Here is a 25,108-nt window from a genome sequence, read left to right as displayed (position 1 = left end):
ATATCGTGTCACCATTTTTACAAGCAATCAAGCAAAAAAGAAAGAAATGTGAGCGTTATGGCTGCAGGGGGAGACCAAATAATTGAAATTGCAGAAATGAGAGTTTGCAAAGTGTTTTTTTGTGTTTCTGTAAAAACTCATGGCTGTTACAGCAGGTACAGGACGTTGGGACTATGACTCCAGATTCCCAAGCACCCATGTCTTGTAGGTCTGCAATTTCGGCGTTAATCAGCACTGCGCCTCACGCCGGATGAGGGTGTGGAGGTGTGGGGCTGGGCCGCCACGGTTTGAGCTGAGCCGGGCCTGTGTCAGCGGCAGAACCCTGCTGTGGGGCCTGCAAGTGTCGGTGGGGTGACAGGCACCAGGCGCCCTGCGGACACACCGGTGGCTGAGGGGAGGAGGCCGTGAGGTGGGTTGCCCGGCGGCGGGCGCTGGGGAAGCCAGTGGGCGTCGAAAGGGGACGGTTACCTGCCCCGAAGGCGGCGGGAGACTACAACTCCCAGCCGGCACCGCGACGGTGGCGCAGGGGCGGGGTGACGTGGAGAACTACAGCTCCCATGGAGCAACTCGGCCGGCAAGCCGGGGCTGTTCTGGAAGAGGGCGGGAGAACTACATTCCCCAGGGCACCCTGCGCGGCGGAGAGGGGCGGGGCGTTGTCCTGCCCCTGGGCACGGCGGGGCGGAAGCGGCGCGGCGGGGCCGGGCCGGGGGTGCGAGGCGGCGATGGGCGGTCGGTACGGCGCCGGGCCGGGGCGGTTGCCACCGTTGAAGGGGGCGTTTGCCGAGTGTGGGAGGTGGCGGAGGGGTGGGGGGTTGAGCTGCTCTCCGCGGGTTTGCTGCCTGCCGACGGCCCCGCCGGCGGCGCCCGGTGTCCCGGCGGCCGCGCCGGGCGGTTGCTCCCCCTCGCGGGGCTGTCGCCTGAGAGGCCGGAGCGCCGGGGGGGTGGTCGCGCCCTGTGGAGATGGTCCGGTCGGCCTGGCCTGTGCCTCGTCCTGGCCGCGCGGGGTGAAGCGTGTCAGCACCGCTTGGGCGGCTGCGGCCGGTGCCGGTGCCGGAGCCGGAGCGCGGCCCGGGTAGACGACCGGCTGTGGGGCTCCGCGTTCGGACTCGGCGAGAGAGCTGTTCATACGGTCACTTACCCTGGGGGCTGCCGGTCTGCCCGTGTGCTGGATTGATCCTGGTGGGACATGGTGCTGCTGGCCCGAGGCCTCTAGCAGTCGGGTTTTTTCCCCTTTTAATTTTTTTGTTTTTTAAATGAGTAACGCTGGAACAGTTCTGTTAAATAATTTCGAAGTGAAATGATGATCTCAAATTATTTGGTTTGCTTTCTACTTCTAGATCACTTCTTGTGAACTGGTAGTGTTGAAGAAACTGAATGGATGGAACAGTTAGGGCAGATAGGAAGTTTGCATTTCATGCTCTCCACTTACCACAAGACACAAGCAACACTGTGTCTGTCTCTGAAGTGATCTGGAATCGTTGGAGCTGTGTGTCCTGAGGGACTCTGAGGACCTCTGAAGGTAAAAAAAGTGTTTGGTAGCATTCTTTCCTAACCCTCTGTTGCCCTGAGTATTAAAAGGAGGAACCTGTTCAGTAGTGTTGCCAGCCCCTCTCCCCACGTTTACATCTTCTTTTAGGCCTTCTGCCTATTCTGCTTTCCCAAAGAGCAGCCAGATCGCAAGCATCTTTTCTGAGAAAATGCCAGCAAACGCAGCCTTACCTTTTTGTGATGTCAGGTAAAAGGAGTTTCTTAAATGTGGTGGCATGCTGTTGGCTGAAGGGAGCGATGGCTGTAACGTTAAAAATATGCATATTTTTGTATTCCCCCTCTGCCATGGTACAGTAACTTCTTAAAATGCTTATCCATTCTCCAGTCTTACAGTTGTTTTTTTGACAGAATACTTGCTTTTGTGCTGTTCTGTTTTTTCTTTTTCAACTCTACTGACTTGCCCTTTTTTCCCCCTTCTATGAAGTGCATGCATCTAGTCATTCCTTTGAATGTTGCTGCTAGTTTGGCCTTTGCCTTCTCTTTTGTGAGCTGGTGCTTTGAAATTTTTACGTGTCTCACTTCTTTCAAAAATGAGTATAATATCCTGTGAAGCGCTTCTGCTTGAATGCCTGTTTACTGCTGCCTTGTGTTGTCTTATATTCATTGCACAGCTTACTTTCAGCCATAACTTGTTTGAAACAGCTTCCACTGTTAGAGTAAAATGTGCTGGTAGTGCCAGATGAACAAACCTTTTGTAAAAACAATGAAGGTTCTTGCTGACAGCCTATAAAGGCAAAGTATTTCCATTTATTATCAATCTTTATGTCTTTATAATTAATGTCATCCTCGGTAGTAGTAATGTTATTTTTTGGTAAGTAAGCTTATTCTAAGGCACCTCCTACACATTGTTCTGCATAGAACCTTTTGCAAAGTGTGGCATAATCTCATAAACATGTAAGTAGTTGAAGTGTTAGGCAGAAGCATTGAGGGGCCCTTTATTATAAGGAATTGGGGGTGTGCTCTTGCCCTGGCACTGTCTTGTCCATGCTGAAAATCCACACATGTTCTTTCTGGGACAAATGCCCCACAAAGCCACCTGCTAGATTTTGGGGACTGTAGCCACTCAGCTGCTTTCTGCCTGTCTCCGGAGCTGTGCATTAAAAGGATTGAACATCAGTAGGTAGCCACGTCCCTTTTACCAAGTGAGTAATGAACACTGGACAGTGCTTTAATGTACTGTTGGATTTTTAACCCTACATTTTGCTTGTGAACTGCTCTTGGTTGCCAGCTGACATCAACTCTGCCAAGTCCACTGTATGCCAACGCACAGAAAGCTGGCCAGAAGCACGTGGTTGTGTTTTAATATTTCCAGCACCAGTGTTCTGCACCTGGCAGCAGGGATGTTGTATCTGAAAGTAAGATTTTTTTGTTTGTTTGAGCCAGTTGTTTTTCTTTCTGTGTGTTAGGTACAAAGTTGATAGGACTTTGTTATTGTAAGCATTTATATTAAAAGGCAAGGGCAGCAAACCGCTGGCCCAATAACGTCCTGCTAACATTCTTTTTTGCTGGACACTATTCCAAGGATGAAGCTTGTAGGTTCTTGCGATTCCTCCTTCTAGAGAATGCACTTTCTAAAGAGACGAGTCAGTTGGAGAGGGTTCCTCCTGCAGTGAATGTGACTGCAATATAGTGGAAAATCCAGACCAGCCTGCTTGCCAGCCTGTTCTGCTGCTTGCCCTGAGAGTGAGTTCCCAGAGGATCTGCTCAGCTCTGAGGTTAGCTGGGTAGGAGCCGGGCAACACAGCTTTGGCCCTGGAGATGCCACTTGCCCTGTTTGCTTTGTGAGAAGTTTGTGGAGGGGGGGATCCTTCAGTGAACTCAGTGGGGATGAACAGTGAGGTCAGCCCTATGCAACAACTTGCTCTCTTCTTATTCTGCTCATCCAATGTACTGTGTACCTTGAGCTAGATGCTAGGGTATTGAAGGAGAATGTAAGTACGTAACCAAGAATTAAACACTGCACAGAGTGTTTGCTTTCAAATCTGGACTTGATTCTATGTCTTCTAGATAAATAAGCCCAGATACAATGTTTTCTCCCTCTCAATATTTGTCCTAGCTTATAAGAGTTCACAGCTTGTGGATTATTATTTAAGTACAGTTGTGGTATGCAAACTTTGCAGTATTTTAAATGGGTGCTGCTTGTGAGTTCACCAAAAATCAGTTCTATTCCTACTTGTTGCTAAGGATGCAGTTAAATGAGGTACAGTCTCTGTGATATCCTTCCTTGAATATGGAAATTAAGCATAGGGGATGATATGGGTACACATATCTCTCCTCCCCAACCCTGTTAGCCAGTTTCAACCAAATAGAGGAGCAGATGGGAGGGAAAAGAAATAAGAATGGCATTGTTAGCAGCAAATATTGGTGCCTTTGAAACTGCCTGCTTTAATTTGCACCTTGTTTCATATTTCAGAATTTATTATTGGCAGGTCTGACTTGAGTGCTCGTGTTTTTCCTTGTGAATGTTGTGTTTTAAGGCGTTTGCTGTTTCCTCTTGTGGTTCATTCAGTTGCAAAGGAGCTAGACCAAAATATTTTGATCAAAGTATGTGGGAGAAGGGAGGTAGAACAAGCAACAGACAAGAGCTGATTAGATAGTAGCTCATGTAACCACACCAGCTATAGCTGCTGAGTTAACTTCAATTGATTTCTTTTTTTATGGCAAGTGCATCAAGCCTGATTCATCATAATCCATAAATTTAATCAAGTACAGAAAACACATGAGCACAACAGGCATCTGAGAATCCTCTGACGTATTGCACTATCCGCAAAACATTCCATGTATTAGCAATCAATTACTCATTAAAGTCACAGTATTGTCGTAAGTGTAAGCATGTGTGGTATCTGTATTTTCCCATGCCTCCTTTGACCCTGAATTTACATGGTTTGTGAGCACGACCCTGCAAAGGAGGGCATAAGTGACCCCTAATACAGGGAGCCAGAGCAACGTCCTCCTGCCAGTGCATGAAGGCCTTTCAGTTTTGGAAGCTCTTGTCATCTTGTTCCCATGGAACAGGGCACCCCCCCTGCATTGTTTTAGTTCTTCAGAAACACAACTGTATGTATTGTGGCATTATTGCAGCATTTATCATAATTTCCAAATTTGTCTTTCAGTGCTTCCTTCATGTTCTGTCTCTAGTGCCTAGATACATTTCTCTGCTTCCCTAAAGGCATTCCTGCATCTTGGCATGGCTGCCCTTTGTGAACAGTCTGGAAGAGCTTCTTTGGCGTGCTTGTGGTTCTTTGTTGTAAACACAAGCTGTGAAAGCCATATGGGATAGCAGGCTAAAAATAACTTATACCCTTGGTAATCTCTTAAGGAAAGATAAGTCTTCTGCCTGGGTGCTGTGGATAGATTCTCTGCAGTTCCCTACAGTCAGGATCACAAATGGCAGTGAGCTGTGCCATCTGCTTTGGGGACAGAGTTGCTGTTGCTCTGTCAGTTGCTGTATCAGAGAGAGCAGCTAGCGCAGCGTGGCTGGGAGAAGGGCGATACCCATGCCTTGAACTCGCAGATCCAGCCAATGCTGACTAGTACTGTAGACTTGCTCAGTTGTTGCTTTGATTCCAGCATGTTGGAAAAGGAAGACATGCATATCCTGAGGGGACATTGAGTAAGAGGAATGATGTCACGAGTTTGACACTGCTAGGATAACTTTGCATTTACTGTCAGAGGAGTTACTCACTTGGCCCTCTCTTTCATTACAGCAGCAAGGGCGCAATGATGGATAACCGTTTTGCTACAGCGCTAGTAATTGCTTGTGTTCTCAGCCTCATCTCCACCATCTATATGGCAGCTTCTATTGGCACTGACTTTTGGTACGAATACCACACCCTGTCCCCAGCTGAGAATGTTAGTGAAGCTGGTAGGAGCATCTGGGAGGAATTTGTCAGCGAAGAGGCAGATGAGAAGACCTACACAGATGCGCTCTTCCGGTGCAACGGCACGGTTGGATTGTGGCGAAGATGTATCACTGTACCCAAAAACTCTCACTGGTACAGCCCACCAGGTATCTCCAGAGCAGTTAACACTTCCCTAGCTTGCCTGGGGTGGTATGTGCTAACTTCCTTACAATGTATTCATGGCACTTTGTCCTCCAGAAGGCTTATTTCTGGCTTATGTGTTTGTTTTTTTTTTTTTAATAAAGACAGTCTAAATTTTTAAAGAAGCAAAAGGCAAAATGGTCTGTGGCTGTCAGTGCTACAGACTCTGGATTTGACATATGATACTTGATCTAAATTTAGTCTGGTATAACTTGATTTTCTTTTGCATCTGCTGTCCTATAACTACAGTTGTAGTTGCTCTGCCAGTCCCTGTCTTTTTAGGAGAGGTCCTGGGATCCAGCAATGGAATAAAGATACTACTCTCTACTACTCTGTAAAGGGGGCCTTCCTCCTTTTAGCTAGTCATTCATTTTGCTCACGTGTCACAAATGTCCCACTGTTGCATCAGCACATTTTGGACTCCTTGTACCATAGTGCTGGATATAGAATGAAATATTTGTATTCTTTTTCACAATGGTTGGGGGCTAAAAAAGTGTGGTGAGCAATTATTTTAATTGCTTCAAAGTAGATTTTGGACACATTGTGTGTGTGAAGCCCTTCATTTTGAACCCTCTTAAAAAAATGTACTTTCAAACGCTTTTTCTGGAGAAAAAGCATTACATGAAGTACTCTTCCCCCCTCCCCCCCAATGAAAATGCTTATTTTAGAAGACACTTAAACCAGATCTGCTCAATAGTATTCTCAAAGCAAAATCTAACTGAGGCATAAAAGGGGATAAATTTAGTATAAAGAAGCAAATATTTTCTGTTCTTTAAATAGTCCTTTCAATCCCACTTTTGAATGAAGTGTTTAGTACAATACTACATTTTGCACATGGAGATAAGCACAGCTCAGTTAAGTGACTCTGAGTACAAGAGTATGTAACAACATAGGTGAGCATCATATGCCGTATTTCTTTCCCAGTCTGTCAAGCATGGCCCAGTTCTCTGTGGATAACCCAGGTAAGCTTGACAATTCTGCATGTTTGAATGCTGTTCCTCATTGTAGTAACTACATTATGCTAACTACATTATGATAGGGCATCCTACAGATCTGTTTTGAGAGGTATTTTTTCTCTAAAATGTTTTTTTTTTCTCTAAAATTTTTTCTCTGAGGAGCTTCCCAGCTTAAATGGTTGGGAAAGGAGGAATTGAAGGGGGGGATGAGAGTGAGACACCTAATGGTAATTTTTTCTTTTTCCCCCCAGAAACCGATATGACTACAAACTGCATCAGTTTTTCCCTCTCTGATCAGTTTATGGAAAAGTATATAGAGCCTGGAAATCACAATAGCGGCACGGATTTGAATCGAACTTGTAAGTGTCTTTCACTTCTGGCAGGTAGACAAGTAGGATGAAAAAAAAGATGTTTTTCAAATACAGTCACTCATGAGGGAAACATCTGTATCTTGCTCTGCTTTTTGTTTTGATTTGGTTTTTTTCTTCACAGTAGCACAGGCAGTAGGTCAAAGTTTAAAAGGAAGACAAGTGCTTTAGCAAAGGTTTTGCCTATGAATGCAGTACAGGAATTTGGGAGTTAACAAATGAAGTTCTTCCTACTTTAGTGGGGCCTTTAGTCTTTTTACCTGTGAATGTAGAGTGTCTGATGAAGTAGAAGCAGTGTGAGTAGAACAGAATATAAGATGGTGGGAGAAGATCAGTTTCTAGCACATCTTGAACAAAGTTGTTTTGTGTGTTTTTTCACGTGCAGATCTCTGGCGATTGCAGTTTCTCCTGCCCTTTGTCAGCCTTGGCCTCATGTGCTTTGGGGCTCTGATTGGGCTCTGTGCTTGTGCCTGTCGCAGCCTTTACCCTGCCATTGCCACCGGAGTCCTCCATTTCCTAGCAGGTAGGTCTCCTGCCATCCGCCACTTACCCTCCCTCCTCCAGAAGCTCATGGTGACAGCCAGAGCACTTCAACGGTGAGCTCATTGTGCTTTGCTGCTTCCTTCCCCAGGGCTTTGTACGCTGGGCCTGGTTGGCTGCTATGTAGCTGGGATTGAGCTGCTCCATAAGAAGCTGCCCCTGCCTGATGATGTGAGGGGTGAATTTGGCTGGTCCTTCTGCCTAGCCTGTGTCTCGGCACCTTTGCAGTTTATGGCAGCTGCTCTTTTCATCTGGGCGGCTCGCACCAACAGAAAGGAATTCACTCTCTTGAAAGCGTACCGTGTAGCATAAGTGCTGCTACCAAAGTATTGGGTTTCCATGTTATAGCCTCTTCTCCCTCCAACCCTTACTACTTTTTTCTTTTAGTCAGAATTTTACCTTGTACTATGTGCTTCTTGCCAGTTGAGACAATTTAGCCTGCAGGCCCTGAAGACAAAGACCTCTGGGCTAAATGACCAAACTCTGCCAGAAGTCCGCAGAACTTGAACAGGTTTTTAAATTTATTTTTTTTTTTTTTTTAAGAATTATTATTATTATTTTTTAAGCTTCATTTGGTTGTTGAATATCCCCTTAGTTAGGTGTACATGCCCCTTCCTAATTTTATTACCCTGTCAGCCTGGAGGAAATAGGAGTGGTGCTGTGGGGTGGAAAAGAGAGAGGAAAAGAAAAGATGCAGGTAGGCAAGAATGGAAACCTCAGTGCACAAATAATAAATAATCAGGAGCTGTCTGCTGTGTGACCCAAGCAGGCAGTACCTACAGAGAGCACCCAAAAGACATGGGGAAACTCAGAAACCTCTGTGACAGAAATACTGTAGCTAAATCAGTCCTGTGGCTTCGCTTTGGGTCTCTTATTCTCACTAGTTTGCTACTTTTTGTGGCTTCTGCCAAAACTGATGCAGGCAGAGCAGCCGGCTGTGGGAGTGCCTGCACAGCACACTATCCCAAAGTAGACTCTGCACACAGGTTTGCTGAGGAGCGGGATAAGTTGACCGATGTGGAGCTTTGTGCTGCTCTAGCTACACTGCTTCCAGGACCCAGGCTAGTTTGGTATCTGCACTACATGTGATTGTGCACTCTAATCTTAAATTGTGGTGTTTTTGCTTGCTGTGAAATAAGGCTTTCCTCTCTCTTGTGTTCAAAATGACCCTTCACAAGTTTTTTGTTTTTAACTTGGTTTAGTGTATGTGTGTATATGTACATATATAAACTTAACTTTTTTTAAAGCTCACCTATTTATCCTATATAGCACACAACAGGGTTTTTTTAAAAGGTGCTGCTCTTTTCCCATCTTGCCCCAAACCTATTGTTTAAATGAAATAATAAAAAAAAAAGCTCAGAAATTTTCAGTGTTGCATGAATCTGATGGGAGGGTGAGGGAATGGTCTGAAGTGAATTTTACTTGGGGAAAGAAAAGCCAATGTCTAGATCGTTCTCTGTTTTCAGGCAAATGTCACCAGAAACAAAGATGTTTGGTTAGATTTTTTTTTAATTAAATTCTTGGGCTCCTGCTAACTTTAAATTTTCTCCTGCTCATCATTGGGGGGCGCAACACCCCATAAATTCTAATTAGTTCACAGCTTCTGCACATATTTCTTCTAAATCACTGCAACTCTAGCCAGACTGGGTGGCATGTCTTATCTAGAAAACAATGTTCCAAGACTAAATTGTTTAATTCTGAGGCCTTAACTCCCCTTGTTTCCTTACTCCATGCTTAATAGAAGAAATATGTCTTAGAAGAAATAAAGCCTGACAAAATGAGTAAGTCTGTGATGGCAAGGATTCTGTGAGATACTGTTGATGAGAATGACACAGAAATAGGCATTTTTATCTCATGTCTCTTTTTTCTTACTTTGTTTTGTGCCCTTTTTTTTTTTTTCTTCTTTTCAGTAGGTGCTTCTGCCCAGGCTGTCTTTGCTGGGTCAGCAAACAGCCCTAGTCACTAGTTCTCTGAAGATCAGGGATATCTGCTAGTATAATTTCTTTTTTTTTTTTTTTTTTAAATCATGTGTGTGATAGGGATCAACCTACTTCTCCTTTTATTATCATTATTGGAGTCTTTACAAAATGAAACAAGGATGATGATGAAAACCAGGATCACTGAAAAAGCAGCGGTAGGCTGTTCAAGATAATCCTCTTTCTCTTGTTGTTGAGTAATTTTTCACCTTTCTTCCTAAAACAGCTTCCTTCTCTCTCTACAATGTCTGGGCCAATTCTAACCCCGTGAGAGGGGATGTGGTACTTTTGTGCAGTATCTAGTATAGGGTTGGTTTTTATATCCCCCCCCTCTTTTCAGGAGTTGGCAGAATAATTATATCTTACAATTTTAATCTGAGCAATGGGAATCCTGTGTGCTTGCTCTCTCCTCTTGTATCAGACACCTGTTTTTCTGAAGTGTAAATCTCAGTTTTCAAATGTTAACGTTCTTGCTTCCAAAAGAAGGATTGTTATGGAGAGAAAAGGGAATGTTAGAGGTGCTGTCAGTCCTTTCTTGATCATTTTAAGTATCAGCAAAACCAAGATTGCCTGCTTTTGTCTGTCTCGGATAAATGCTGCTGGTTTTCTCTGCCCTGAAATGAAGAAAACAGGCTTTAATTGATCCTTTATTTGGACCATTTAACTAAAATGCGGGTCACCTTTCAGTTTTTTTTTTTTTTCTTCACTCTTGTGTAAAGATTTCTTCAGAATGAAGCAGAGAAGTGAGAAGCAGATTTCATGCAGAAAGAGGACTATCCCTCTCCATTGTCTAGGGTGATGGATCTGCGTATAGCTATCTTGCTTTGTAACTGTGTGCTTTGCTCAAGGTGTAAAGGTTGCAAGAAGAGTTCTTGGACTGCTGGCTTGGGTCCACGAAATGGTGTTTGGAGGAGGATAGAAAAACAGAGTAGACTGAGGATGGAGTAATTCTATAAGAGAGAGATGATTAAGCGCACTAACAGATACTGAGGCAGATCTTGACTCGGAGTGTGTGGTACAGGCCCTTCACGCCGGCAGTTCCTCATGCCACACTCAGAGGTTGGCTGCGTTCAAGAGAAGCTTGAGGCCTGTGTGTATGTTTATGGTCGTGTACATATATGCAAATGCAGACACCCTTGCTCAAAGAAGTGAAGTGTGTTCCAACTCTGGAAGACAGTGGCGACATCAAAGGCTGATTTGTGTTCCTCACTATTTTGTGGTCTGACCATGGGAGACGTTTACTGATAGCTGGTTCAGTGTTGGAGACAGGGATGAGGCAGATACACACAGTGAGAGCAAAAGAGATGAAGAAAAGAGATGTCCTTGTGTGTCTGTGTGCACAGGGGAAATGGCATACATCTCTAACACTGTTGTATGGGCCAGTGAAAGTGAGGAGAAGGCATATCAAAGGAAAAGAAGAAACAAAAGACGAAGAGGAGGAATCCCATCAGACTGAGCATGAGAACCGAGGACGCTTGACACTGTATGGGAGCAAGCTCCCAGGACTCCAGTGTGAACTCCCAGTGCTGTGTAGCCAGCGTAGCAAAGGCCAGCTGCTGCTCCTCCACCACCACTACCTTCCTGCCCAGCCATGGTGCTGTCACAGTGGTGCCATAAGCAAGTGGGTGAACTCTCCTTTTGTACTTACGAGAAGTCCATAAAGGTGCTGTCCCCCAAATCCGAAGTGAGCAAGCTGCGCTTGTCCTTCAAACACGCCCCTATGACAATGTTTCTTCTTCGCAAGCTTGGGCTTGTTTTCCTGCTAACACTGAAACCACTAGGAAAGCAGGACTAGCAGAAAGCTGCACAGAGCAATGAAGTGTTTAGTTTAGGTAGCAGCTGCTTCTTGTTTTTTTCCTCGAAGTGACATCCCTGTCCTTTCCCCCTGGCTCTGGACAACTCTGAGAAGGGGCTGATCAATGAAGCTGCAAAGAAGGGTTTTATTATCGTGGCTGTAAAGACAGCTCCCACTGGTATTAGAGAAGAGATCGATGAAAACAGGAGAATAGTCAATCCCATTTCCTTACTTTAATACAAAAGCAGTATAGAGCAGACACAAAAAATTGCTTTGTTGTGTAAAGGGGACAGTTTGCCACTTATGAAAGGAATAGTATGTTGTGGATGCAAGTGATAGCCTAGTCTTGGATGACCCAAGAGGCCCTTCTGGTCAGTTGTCATGCCAGAAACTATGTGTGGTGGTCTAGTTTTCCTTCTGGATTGTGTACTGGCCAGGTGGTCCTTTCCTCATGGAAGGTCTGTTGCGGTCTTTTTTGCTACAGTGATAATGAATGCTTCCTCTCCCCTCATCTAAAATGTCTGAAGTGTGTTTTGAGAAGGGTGTTTGGTTGTTTTTTTTTTAATTTTTTCTGTTCTTTGTCACTTACAGTTGGCACCAAGTTAATGTACCAGCTTGCAGTCTCTCTTGCAGTGCTCTCTTAGTTCTGTGATTCAACCCAGTGACTTCTGAAGAGCTCTTTGCTGCTCACTAGTATTGTGTGTACTCACCCAGTGCCTGCTATTCAAAGAGAAATTCTGAAATGTCAGCGGCTTGTCATTGCTATATCTTGGGCTGATTGTCCACCTCTATCTGTGTCCATTTCCTGCTTGAGTAGATTGTATATCTCAACAGAGAGAGGATAACATCTTGAAGCTGCTTTTTTTTTTTTTAACCCCCCCATTTCCTCAAGAATCACTAGATTTTTGTGCTATAGAGCTTCTTTATAACCTGGTTTCTAATAGGAAAGGATCAAAAGTTTGCATGTTTACTACTAACTCTTCTATTGCTGTAGAATATTATTCTTGCCCTATCTTTTTAAACTACAGCTTTCAAAACTACAGAGTGCAAAGTGAAGCCTTTGTTCAAGTTACGGTTCAGATATATGACAGTGGAAGAATGGATACTCTGTAACTGGAAGACTGTATAGGTATCTGGATATGGCAGTAACAGCCACAGGCAAAATTACACTTAGCAAGCACCTCTCTGCCTACTGATACATGCCAAACCTTTATACAAACCGATGACGACTGGAAAAAATCTGATGACGATAATGTATTCCACTCCTCTCTCTCCTCCTCCCTTCTAAAATTACCACTTTTAAAAATAACCATAGGGACCGTGCTTTATTTATTGATCAGGCTAGAGCAATAAGTGTCAGATGTCTCTGTGCTCCATGCTTTCTGTGTACAGACAAGGGTGAAGATGATAATTGATTTTTGCAGAGGATCCAAGCATCTCTCTAGCCTTGGGTTTTCCAAGGTGAAGATTGAAAATTTTCAAGAAAACTAGAACCTTTTGTTTAGTGGAAATTAATTATTACTTAATCAGAACCCTCCTAAAAAAAGAAGTTAGTGTTTTTTTTAATAGCCCTCTTTCTTTTTCCCCACTTTCTCAAGTCTTTCATCTGCCTCTTTTAAAGTGTCTCTTACATTAAATGGTTTTAGAATATTATCTTTTTTTAGATTGATGTTTGCAAAGAAGATAATCTACTGTTGTATTTTGTATCACTATCTCAGAAGAGGAAACCCTTACATACGTAACTTTTTAAGACCTACCCATTACATCTGTAATTTGGGCTAATTCTCAATATCAGACATGCTTTTTTTTTTTTTTAATGTGGAGTACCTATTAAAAATAAGGTTGATCCAAACATCCTTAATAGCCTTTCAAAAGAGTAAATAATGAGGAAGTGTTTCCAGAGCACCTCGTTAGCACTGACTCCTTCTGTCCCATGTTATGACCTACCATGTGTCTGGGCCTTTACCATCGGGCAATTTTCCGTTCAGCTTCCACAGCTGAATGAATGTGAGTATATTTTGCCACACGTTAACTTGATTGAGCCGTGGTTGAGGACCATTCCCCGTTGTAACTTCACCTTTTATCATCCTCATCATAAAAGTGTGACGCTACAATGCCTCTGTTGTTAGAAAGATGGAAAAGCCCTGTGAAGAAGCAGCACGTGGTCTCTTTGTGGAAGAACCATCCTCTGTTAGCTGTCTGCCTGGAGGAACCAAGGCAGACCCCGGTGGAGGGAGCGCAGCTCTCTGCCAGTACCCCATCATGTTTCCATACCCGTAAGCTCAGCGGTGGAGACTTGTGTTAGCTGTAAGTGTTAGTATCGGGGTGTCCTTCGCACTGTGTCAGGTGAGTGTGATTAGAGCCTTTCCCAGCAGTGTCCAACCGTGATGTGCCATGAGTATACTCTTGGGCTGATGACTGAATCGGTACTGCACTGAATGATGGGGTTTTTCCTTCCTCTGAGGCCAAGTGCAGCTTGTACCTAATTTGATTCTTTGGGAAATTTCTCTGGAGAGTCTGGTAGCTGACGCTGTTGGCTAAGTGACCATGGCAATGCCTTTTTACATTAAATTGTTTCTATGCAAATTCACTGAGAAACCTCCCTCATTATCAGAGGATTTGCCTGTGACAAAAACATGTAAAGAGCATCAAAGCTGACCATCTGGTATGTTTACACTGATGTTGATTTAATCATTGATTGAATCCAGCAGTTAATCACCAAACTGATGTGTGTTTTGGAGTGCTGGCTGGATGAGAGCAGGAGTGTGCTGGAGTGGCAGTGCAGAGCAGGTGCTAATTTTCTGTGATGCTTCAGCTCTGCTAGAGCCTTCCTGCCTAAGGACAATACTGATAGCAGATACTGGAGAACTGGTTCCACAGCCTCTCTAAATCCTTCCTGGGTCTCAGCCCTGCACTGTACCTCCTTTACTACTGCTGATTCCCTAATTCAAACAAACTACTTGTCTGGGTGATTTTGCAATCCCTGTGACTTTACAAGTCATTTCTCCAACCCTCATTAGATTGCTTTGGTTGAGAAAGGGGTGGGGTTTGTCTTCACTAGAAATAAGCTCTGCTTTCTGAGTGCTTCCTGGGGCTGTTGCAGTAGGGTTTTTTTGCAAACAAATCCCTTTTGTCTTACCCTCAAGTGACACATTTAACTAGCTAGGTTTGGTTTGCATTTTGATGTTTACTTCCACACCAAACAGCAGCAGCAGCGTTATAAAACCACAGCGTCTGTGCAGTCCTAGAACTCCTTGGGTTCTCTAAAGGTCTTTGAGTTCTGGGAAGTGATTAATCACCCACAGATGATGAGGACATCACGAACGGCGTCAGTAGCAGGATGCTGCTGGTGGAGTTGCCCCTGCCTCCCAGTGCTGAGGCGAGGCAGGAGGAGTTGGTGAGTGGGGCATGGGCTGCAGTGGGAAATGAGCAGACCCTGAGGGTGGGTCGCAGGTTCTGGAGCAGCTTCACCATTCTGCTTGAGCCACTGCAGACCTGCCCAGGAACAGCACTCGGACAACTGTACCAACCGTGTGACGGGCAGCATGGACAATATATAGTGACTTCCCCTGTGGGCCTGGGGTTGAAGAGGCTGTAGCAGCCAGGGCTGTCCTCTGAGGAGCACAAGGAAGCATGCAGCATTATGGGGAGAGGAAGCCAAACCTGTTCTGGAGCAGACAGGTGTGTTCTACCTCCAGCCACCTTTGTGAGCTGACAGGAGTGTCATCATCCGGGCAATAGACTTGTTATTCTCCTTCTGTCTCCTTGCTTCCTTCTCCCAGCTCCTGCACTGATTCTCCCCTCTCCGTTCTCTCGTAGCCTCTTTTACCACGAGAAATAAACTAGCTACAAGCTTCAGAGGTGCGTTGGGCCATACTCAGAGGACCTTAAGTCTGTCCACATCCCTGTTACGCACCTAGCTGGGTGCATCTGGAAGCCTAAAGCCAGCTAGTTGGAAATGCTAGGCACAGGAACATTTGTTAGGGCATGTAGCTATGGCCCTGAATGCCTTTAAAGCACTGGCGCCCTCTTTAACATGGCCTGGATGCTGTTGGCTCTGCTCTGCCAGGTGCTCAGCTTATGGTTTTGTGGTGGGTTGACCCTGGCTGGATGCCAGGTGCCCACCAAAGCTGCTCTATCACTCCCCTTCCTCAGCTGGACAGGGGAGAGAAAAGTATAACGAAAAGTAAACAATAACAACAAACACCGTCCCCCCACCCCTTCCTTCTTCCTGGGCTTAACTTTACTCCTGATATTCTCTCCCTCCTCCTCCCCAGCAGCACAGGGGGATGGGGAATGGGGGTTGTGGTCAGTTCATCACATATTGTCTCTGACGCTCCTTCCTCCTCAGGGGGAGGATTCCTCATGCTCTTCCTCTGCTCCAGCGTGGGGTCCCTCCCACGGGAGACAGTCCTCCGTGAACTTCTCCAATGTGAGCCCTTCCCACGGGCTACAGTTCTTCACAAACTGCTCCGGCGTGGGTCCCTTCCACAGGGTGCAGTCCTTCAAGAATAGATTGCTCCAGCGTGGGTCCCCCATGGGGTCACAAGCCCTGCCAGCAAACCTGCTCCAGCGTGGGCTCCTTTCTCTCCATGGGTCCACAGGTCCTGCCAGGAGCCTGCTCCAGGGCGAGCTTCCCATGGGGTCACAGCCTTCTTCAGGCACATCCACCTGCTCGGGTGTGGGGTCCTCCATGGGCTGCAGGTGGATATCTGCTCCAGCGTTAACCTCCATGGGCTGCAGGGACAGCCTGCCTCACCATGGTCTTCACCACGGGCTGCAGGGGAACCTCTGCTCCGGCGCCTGGAGCACCACCTCCTCCCCTCCTTCTTCACTGACCTTGGTGTCTGCAGGGTTGTGTCTCTCACATATTCTCACTCCTGTCTCTGGCTGCAATTGCTGTGTGTGCAGCAACTTTTCCCCCTTCTTAAATATGTTATCCCAGAGGCACTACTGCCATCGCTGATGGGCTCAGCCTTGCCCAGCGGCAGGTCTGTCTTGGAGCCAGCTGGCATTGCCTCTATTGGACGTAGGGGAAGCTTCTAGCAGCTTCTCACAGAAGCCACTCCTGTAGCCTACCCTGCTACCAAAACCTTGCCATACAAACCCAATACGGGTTTAAATTCTCTACATCTAGTGTTTACAGAATGAGAAAGAAGACCTTAATTTGCAGTAAAAGATTTATGTAGTACAGCCTGGGCTAAAGGAGCTCTTGTTCCTGCCAGCTGTCTGCTTCTGTTACGCTCTCTACCCTGGGTCATCTTCACCCCAGGAGACGCCAGCAGGGAGCTGACAGCTTCTTGATATTTGGGCGTTGTTTGTGTTTAACAAGCTGGTGAGGAAACAGGGATCAACTGATTGAGCAGTAAAGAAAACCCCCATGGTGCCATCATGCACAATGCAAAGATTTTCATCTATAAGTAAAGACAGTTTGTGGGGAATTTTTTCCCCCCATTTTTCAGAGGCTGTATCATATATTCAGTTCAGGTTTTTATTTTGTTGCTAGTAATTTTTAGAGTAACTGCTAGAGTTTCTAGAAATCATGGAAGTCATCTTTGTCTTCTCACTGAAAAGGAAGATTTTCAACAAAGATGTCACTGATTTCACATTCCCAGACCCAACGGAAAATCCTGGGGGTTATTTGAAGCACTGAGAAATAAGTGGAGCAAAGTCAGTCACTGATGATGAAGATTCAAGAAGATTAATTTCAGGCAAAGGTAATGTTTTCTGTTGGTTTCCTATTCTGGGATGTGGCAACTAGTGAGATGCATAAAAGACGCAGGAAAGAATTGTTGTTCTTCACTTGACCGTGTTCAGCCTTAGCTGACATTGTGTATCCTTGTTGAAGTTGTAGATAGTTGGGGGTATCCTGAGAGGAGTGAACAGCACCTCTAGAAGGTTTGGAAACCATAACCTACAAGATAGGGAGCAAAGGAGCTATAATGTAGAAGGAAGGACTCTTTGGGTGGGGCAAGTAATGTTTTTTACAAAAGGAATTGATAGAGACAATGGCTCGTAGTTCTCCACACCCACTGGTGACAGGACAAGAGGCAACCAGCTTGGTTTGTAGTAAAGGAGAACTAAGCTGATGGACAGAAGAAAATCTTGGTCTAGGCATGCTTGATCCTGAGCTAGATGGTTATTTGACCCTTCCAGCCCTATGCTGTTATGTTCCTTGTCCAAGCCATCTTCAGGAAAAATTCCACCTACCCAAGGGCTGATCTGCTGAGTGTTACCAAGAGATACCATTTCTGAGAGACTTTTTGCCTTATTCTGTCACAGAATTTATGAAATGCACGGGCTGAAAAAAGTAACTGAGCATGGACCCTCAAATGAGTGTTGCAAAACTGAGTGAAGATCCAAGTATTAATGTTATCGAGACACTGGCTCAGGATGCGTTCCAAAAAGCCACTTATGTAGGCGTTCCTAATATTTGTGGTTTATTGTATTTGTTTGAGGTATATTTAGTTTGGGGCTTACTTAATCTAGCTTCTAAGTGAGACATGCCTGAGGAAACTATGATGTCTATGTATGATTATTGTCCTTCCTTCCCCTTTAGAATCTATTGACCAATTTAAGACAGAATTGCTGAAATACTGATTCTTACAAGTTTCCTGTAAAGAGGCCTTGTAGAGGACAGGGACTCTGTTAGTGCTTCCACTGAAGGAGGCATCACCATCTGAGTGCTTACTAAACAGAATAGTTCTTTGTCTAGATTACAGTTCATGATCATCTTAGGCTTTTTTTTTCAATTATTGATGTTACTGTTATACAATGAATGAGAGGTATTACGTATTGGGAATTCTTTAGGTGATTTTGCAATGAATGAAATGCATTGGGAATTGCTCCCACTGGTTTTAGAACAAACAAAAGACTAGCTTTGAAATCCTGCAGATGCTTGAGTGATGCCACGTGGATCTGGTCTGTAAAATTAACACTCACATACATACATACATACATACATATATATATATATATAAAACTGCTTTGAACCTTGGTGCAGCATTTTAAGGAAGTCAGTCACTTGGTGTAACAAAGAAGCAGTCACTGATTCATTCTTCACAGTGCATCTCACATTAGATTGCTGTCCCATTTACGGCGTTTCCTGTAGGGGCAAAACGAAACCACACCTACGTATTGTTTGTAGCCCAGAATTATTCTCTTGTAGGCATTGATGAATTAGTTCATATGGAGTGATGTTAAAAATTGTCATAAATAGGAGAATAAGAGCAGATATTTGATATGCAATGAGATTTCTTTTTGATGTTTGTTATGCTGCGTCAGGCTGAAATGAAAGTGATCAAGGGAAAGCATCAGAAATTAGAGATGACAGAGAACTTGACAAAAGCAAGGTTTGGAAAATAAGTCTGAACTGAAAATAATAAAGCTGCTATTCCTTCTGGCCTTGCAGGAAAGAAGACGGGTTCATATTAGTGATACATTAATACCTGTTCTGAGATAGTATTCTTCTTGAGCTTGTTCACACAGAAGTACTCATCCGCTGGTTCCCCAAAAACTTATTTGAAATTTGCCTCTGAAAATGAGGTTAGTTAAGCAGGAGTTCTACCTTGTTACTGATTTCTAAGACAGAATTAATTATCTTTCTAGTAGGAAATAATTTGTTTCTCGTCATACTCTTCTTCTAACAATAGATTCTGCCCTATCTGAACTCATTGTGTCTTATCAGAGGTGCTCCATTCTTCAGCTCCCCTTTGTTCTCTGTGTCTTTATTTTTTAAGTTAGGTTCTTTCCAGCCTATGACTGGCTTCTCTCAGATGAGTTCTTTGAAATCTTTCCAGCTCATGTTATTGCACACTGCGCAAATCTTCTCATAGTGACAAAATTTAACAAACAAGAAGAGAAAGGGTAATGAAGAGGTAAGTACATTCAAATAATGAGCAGTTAAGCCCAGAGAGAGAAGAGCTGGGTCCAACTAGAAATAATCAAATTTGAAGAGAGTTTCTAGCACCTCAATATGACAGCGGTGGGCACTTTTATGTGCTTTTTGGGTACGTGAAGCTGATGTAGTAGCTCTCATATTCAGAAGTTACAAGGAAATGCTGTGAGTTCAACTCTGGTTATGACCAGATCACACATTTAAGGGCTTTAAATATAAATTTAAGATTTTAGTGTTAGATGTTAATTGTGTTTTGAAATCTTACCTTAAGTATTATAGAAAAATAAGGAGAAACTTTGGGACTTTGTAGCTTACCTAGAGTCAGTGGTATAGGGAATTTGTTTTGAAACCGCGTTGTGGTTTTTCAGCTTATGGGGTTTGTTTTGTTTTGAGTTTTTCTTTGGTTTTGAGGCAAAGAAAATCTTAGTACATGATTCTAAGTAGGACAAATGTGTCCCCAGACATCACTGCACCCACACAGTTAATCTTTTAGGATTACATTGCTTTGTAGATTGTCATAGTGCATTGAGGTTGACAAATTACTTCTTCTGAGGCTTTATCCTATGAAGAGTTATGTAAATATTGGTGAAGGGAAAGTGTCAGCCAGTTGAACATTTCCAATCCTTACTTTTTCACAATGCACCCTGCCATTAGCATGCTAATATCAGGCTTCCAGTTAAAGCTCTGTATGATGGTACAGAGATACTTCAGCAAATAGCGTAAGGGAGCCCTGAATATACAAGGAAAAATAAATATACAAGTACAGAACTACAGCCATGAGCAAAAACTCAGACTTGACGCCCTCTCCCCAATCCCACATGTAGGAAGTAAGAAATGCAAATTCAGGAATGTTCTTTTACTAGCCAAGTACAGTAATTGTAGCCAGAAAAGGTATGCAGAGAAGAAAATGAAAGAAAGCCTTTTTTTTTAAAGAAAGTAGGCAGTGACCCCGAAAACAAGGTTTTGTTCATATCTGGCATTAAAATAGTGCAGATAAGCAAAAATCAATTCACTAGTAGTCTCAGGAAAAATGCTCCCTGTCCAAACAGGAAACAAAGCACCAACCATGCAATTTGGGGGTAGTTGAACATGTGAAGACCTGCTCAGCCCTGTGCAAAAGAGGACAGCAAACTTGCCCAGCCAAATTTAAACTAGGCAGTGACCTAACTATCACTCCACCAGGGAAAGCCAAACTGCAATACCAAGGAAAAGTATAAAGGTTAAAATATCAAGAAGGACAGAGATTACTGAGAAATACGTTTTGATTGATAAATGTATTTATTTACAGTTGAACTTACTAAACAAGTGACAAATGATGCCCTCAGTAGATCTACAAACAAAACAAGTGCTACTGGAAGAGCATGCATGCGATTTTGGCTTTTCTGTAGCAAAGCTGCAAAAAAAATTCATGTTTTGGAAAGAAAACAAGTAACATCTTCTGCATAAATTACTCCAAGACGTAGACTGCTGTGTCACTCTAGAAGAGCTTTACGGAGTACTTATTGAAGAAAAAAAAATCGGTATTTCTAAAGTAATGGAAGAAATTAAGCAAATAGTATCCTTGTCCTGAAGTGCGTAAAGCCAGGTAACCAGCTCTGATAGCCCTAGAAAACTCAGCCAAGAGGCATGTTTGGCTAGGTCCAAACAATTTAAACAAAACACCCTAAAGAGCTGACTGCCAGATGCAAGCAACGAAAGAAATACCATTTGATTTGGGGAAAAGCCACCATACTCCTACAATTTGGTGCCAAACGCTAATATCAGCAATTCGGATAGAGTGCTCCCTTGCCGTGTTAAGAACAATAGTAACTGGGCAGAGGGGTTGAGGATGCCCCTGGAGACCTGATTTAGGGAATATATGAACCCTCACAGCACAGTAGCTGCTATATTAGAACGTCACCTACCATGAAAATTTGAATGACTGTAAGGAAAACTGGTTGAATGATTCTTGTGTCTCCTAGAAGGAGCCAATAAAGCAAAACTAAAATGTTTGAGGAATAAGTGCAACATTATACGTGGCAGACCTGCTCATCACCAGGGTCTATGGCACAAGTCTGGAAAAGTCACCACAAAAAGCCCACGTCTGTAGCTCTTGTCATATTGTAATATGCTGCTTGCCCAACAGGAGAATTTGAGAACCAAACAAATCTATGTCCTCAGTCCAATAGAAGTAGGAGTAAATATCAATCAAGCCACCTGTGAGCTAATTTCCAGGCAGAAGCCAGGAAGAAACTGTGAGTGGGCAAAGAAGTGGCATGAGCTTTACCAGTGTTCACACTTGTTCTTCTGACTAGAGAGAAGCCTCAACTTCTTATGTGTTTCAAAATATCACTATGGATTGAGTGTCCAATATAGCATCACTTATGAAAATACTGAAACCTTCAATAAATCTTATGTCAGAGAGTTCAGAAGCTCATTGCAATACGTATCAGAGCTGTTTGGAACAAGAATGCCTCCAGGCAGAGAGGGATGCTGCTTACTGTGCAAGTATGACTGTGATAGAGATCAGGGACTTGATGTCCAGTGGGCTATATGCATGGGGATAAGACGCAAAAAGAGACAATGAAAATACACAACTTCCAAATGTACAACGGAGCAAAGTGAGCAGGATGAGTGGCTTAACTGTGGGAAAATGCACTGAAGTTGAATGTAGCCATTTTAACTAGGGCTGTATGGAGTTGACCTACTCCTTGCTGCCCAGCCTAGAAGGCCAAACACCCTACATGAATTTACCCAGTACTTCATCACTGCAGATCTTTTTCCTGCTAACTATATAAGCATTCTTATTGTAGGCAGTTTCTTGGTGTGCTGGGTACTGGGTGAACTCCTGAACTCCCAAGCGGTGACTGCTATCCACGAAGCGATAAGGCATTTCGGCAGCCGCAGCCTGCTATCTCATTCCACCACATCACAGCCAACAACATACTAATGATAAATTAGCACTTAAAATTTTAATTACACTGTCTATGTCCTTCAGTGTGGTCCTAAGTTTACTGTAAGTACCAGGACTGGTATGAGAAACAGCCAGATGAGCCAGGTAAAGGTTGAAATCTTCCTATACTAGTAAGCAAAAGACTACATGGAAACATAACCAAAATGCCTTGTCAGGATTATTTGCTCAGCGTACAAGAGGCAGTTTTACTGGGAATTGAGGAGATCTCTGGGGCTGGGAGCTTCCCCTGTGGGCAGTTCCTCACTATGGCCTGAGGGCTGTTGGTCACACGAGGCACTAAACTATTCGGCATCCAACCCTCACCTGACCTGTCCTTGGGCACAAAGGTACGGGCTTTGATCAGGTAAATCCTTGTCATCTTAGGGAGAAAAGGACTGGCACTGGGACCGCAGATGTGGTCAGTTACCCACTAAAAGCACAAAGCCTGAAGATGAGATGTAATACGCGCGGCGTGCCCTCAGCTGGGGGCTGGTCAGAGAGGAAAGAAACACAAACCAACTAAGTGACCACGGTGACCAGCTCAGAGCATTGCCTCCCCAGCAGAACAAACTGCAGAGCCGTCTCCTCTTTTCCTCCTGAAAGGTGGAGCTCTTTTGACTATCCTGATGTTTTTTCCTTTCCTTTTTTTCCAAACCTTTTTATATACCAAATATGAAACCCAGAAGACAACAATTTCCACAGCAGTGAAGAGGTGATGAGTCATGAAACAAAAACAAGGAGGTGGTGGCAAATATGAGTCTTGGTGCAGGGGTGTATGCATGTAGAGGAAGAGAGAGGGTTTGAAGGGCCCATGAAACGGTATTAACTGTGCAAGCAGAGTACAGTATTTGAACTTGGGCTTGATAATTCAGATTGTGATTGGGAAATAGTAAAGAAGAATTTACTTCAATAAATATAAACTTAATCGTATGTCTCTGTAGAGGTTAACAAAAGCCTGGCCTGACTAACAGCAGAGGGATTCCAGGAACACTGAAAAACTTGCCATGTGCAGCGCTGGTTGATGGCAAGAAAAGGGAGCAGCTAAACCCTGGTTCTCCAGTGCCCTTCCTAATAAATCTACAGCAGTAACCTTGAGGTCACGGCCAACTTTCAACAGGGCTACAGGAAAGCAGATTGTGAATCATCATAGTAGCACCTTCAGGGAATGCTCAATTTCACATTTCCCGTAGGAGTAAACTAATGGGCTAAAATTTAGCCCGTTATTGGCTTTCTTTTTATATTCTCAGGTATCAAACATAAAAGACACTGGTCTGCACACTGGATGCATCATAGTAAAGCAATCCAGATAACAGAGTGGAGGTAGTGTAACATATATCTCCTTTTCTTCAGGAAGTCTCTAATTGCCTGTCGTCTTAAAAGTGGAATATTCAGAGCTCCCAGGTGCTCCATGATCTAGACAGGACCGACTGCTGTTATGAATTGAGGCCTTCAATAAAAAAGCACTTTTCTGTCTCTGTTGGTACCTGCGGCTTGAGACAGTACCAGCGTGAGTCTTCAAGCTATTTATGATCTTGTAGGTGAAAGTGCTAAGTTTGGACAAAAGGTGGAAGGAGAGAAGTGTGAGATGACAAGTGCAGAAGCAGGAAACCTTTTAGCAATTGAAAAAAAGAAAGATTAAGCCTGAACAATGGGGAAATGAGAAGCTAAAGCAGATGGCATTTGGAGGAGATGATTCAGTGCACAGCAGACTACATAGACAGGCAGCACTGGAAAATACTGGCAGAGCTGAGTGTGGATGGTGGTCTAGAGTAGTCAGGGTTGAAATGTACTTGCAAAGGTGGAATAAGAATTTTATGTGCTCGTGACCTGTATTACGCATTCCCCACCCAGGCCATCCCTTCCTCTGTCTCCCAGGAGGAGCTATGAACACACCTCTGTTTGCATTATCTTGACAACCAGAAAAGAAAAATGTAATTTTGCTCTGCTCTGTTGAAGGCTGCCCATGAATTTAAACAACAGACTTCAAAACACTGACACCTCAAAACAAGTATTTTAATGGGCTTCAGAGTCTGGATGAGTATCATGAATCTTGGGGTGTCATTGGTACAAACTGGTATCACAGGTCTTCCAGCTTTGTCTCTGACAGGGGTTCCTGTTAAACGGACACAGACATTTATGTTAGCCATTCCTTTTCAGGGAACACAGAGGCATTTCAGGAACTTGTCTTGGATGTCAGAGTGTATATTCATCTCCGTGTATGTGTGTTCCCTGGGCCTCCTATGGGATGAAGCAGCCCAGCCTCTTGGTGGATCTCACAAACTAAGCAGCCCGAGATGGTGTCAGTATTTAAATAAGATGCTTTTATTCAGCCTGTTCCTGTTTTAGGTGTACTTCAATTCTGGTAATATATCCTCTCTTTTAAGTGGAAGTGTCACCAGGGCTCTAAAACGAGAGCCAACTGTCTAAGGGTGCTCAGCTGATAAGGCATGACAGTTTTCACCCATCCCTTTGCATCACTACAGGCAGTGCTCAACGTGGCTCCAAAGAATCACAGTATCACAGAATCGTATAGGTTGGAAAAGACCTTTAAGATCATCGAGTCCAACCGTAAACCTAACACTACCAAGACCACCACTACACCATGTCCCTAAGCACCTCATCCAAACGTCCTTTAAATACCTCCAGGGATGGCGACTCAACCACTTCCCTGGGCAGCCTGTTCCAGTGCTTGATAACCCTTTCAGGGAAGTAAAATTTCCTAATATCCAGTCTAAACCTCCCCTGGCTCGACTTGAGGCCATTTCCTCTCGTCCTATCACTTGTTACCTGGGAGAAGAGACCGACCCCCACCTCTCTACAACCTCCTGTCAGGTAGTTGTAAAGAGCAATAAGGTCTCCCCTCAGCCTCCTTTTCTCCAGGCTAAATAATCCCAGCTCCCTCAGCCGCTCCTCATAAGACTTCTGCTCCAGACCCTTCACCAGCTTCGTTGCCCTTCTCTGGACACGTTCCAGCACCTCAATGTCCCTCTTGTAGTGAGGGGCCCAAAACTGAACACAGTATTCGAGGTGCGGCCTCACCAGTGCCAAGTACA

The 25,108-nt window shown here is 44.2% G+C and overlaps 1 protein-coding gene across 4 annotated transcripts; it reads left to right on the top strand.

Moving 5' to 3' along the window:
* Window positions 1-648: 648 nt before the first annotated feature.
* Window positions 649-9,299, top strand: CLDND1 (claudin domain containing 1). Of its 4 annotated transcripts, none has more exons than XM_075513068.1 (6): window positions 649-733; window positions 1,338-1,519; window positions 5,259-5,557; window positions 6,799-6,906; window positions 7,301-7,438; window positions 7,547-9,299. In XM_075513068.1, exons 3-6 carry the CDS (start codon window positions 5,269-5,271, stop codon window positions 7,765-7,767), a joined length of 756 nt encoding a protein of 251 aa, XP_075369183.1. In that variant the 5' UTR covers window positions 649-733; window positions 1,338-1,519; window positions 5,259-5,268; the 3' UTR covers window positions 7,768-9,299. The 4 variants fall into 4 exon arrangements, with proteins under 4 accessions (XP_075369183.1, XP_075369157.1, XP_075369167.1 ...); XM_075513042.1 differs by having other exon boundaries at window positions 5,256-5,557; window positions 7,547-9,288; XM_075513052.1 differs by having other exon boundaries at window positions 658-729; window positions 5,256-5,557; window positions 7,547-9,288.
* The last annotated feature ends 15,809 nt before the right edge of the window (window positions 9,300-25,108 follow it).

This window comes from Mycteria americana, chromosome 1, assembly GCF_035582795.1.
Source record: "Mycteria americana isolate JAX WOST 10 ecotype Jacksonville Zoo and Gardens chromosome 1, USCA_MyAme_1.0, whole genome shotgun sequence".
NCBI lineage: Eukaryota > Metazoa > Chordata > Aves > Ciconiiformes > Ciconiidae > Mycteria > Mycteria americana.
The sequence above is the reverse complement of the archived record's forward strand: the minus strand, read 5'-3'. Positions and strand labels throughout refer to the sequence as shown.

Excerpts from the sequence above, each read along its gene's own strand:
- CLDND1 (XM_075513068.1), top strand. The coding sequence starts at position 5,269 with ATGATGGATAACCGTTTTGCTACAGCGCTAGTAATTGCTTGTGTTCTC. Across the intron at positions 5,558-6,798 it reads TCACTGGTACAGCCCACCAG|AAACCGATATGACTACAAAC; the intron begins GTATCTCCAGAG and ends TTTTCCCCCCAG. Across the intron at positions 6,907-7,300 it reads CACGGATTTGAATCGAACTT|ATCTCTGGCGATTGCAGTTT; the intron begins GTAAGTGTCTTT and ends TTTCACGTGCAG.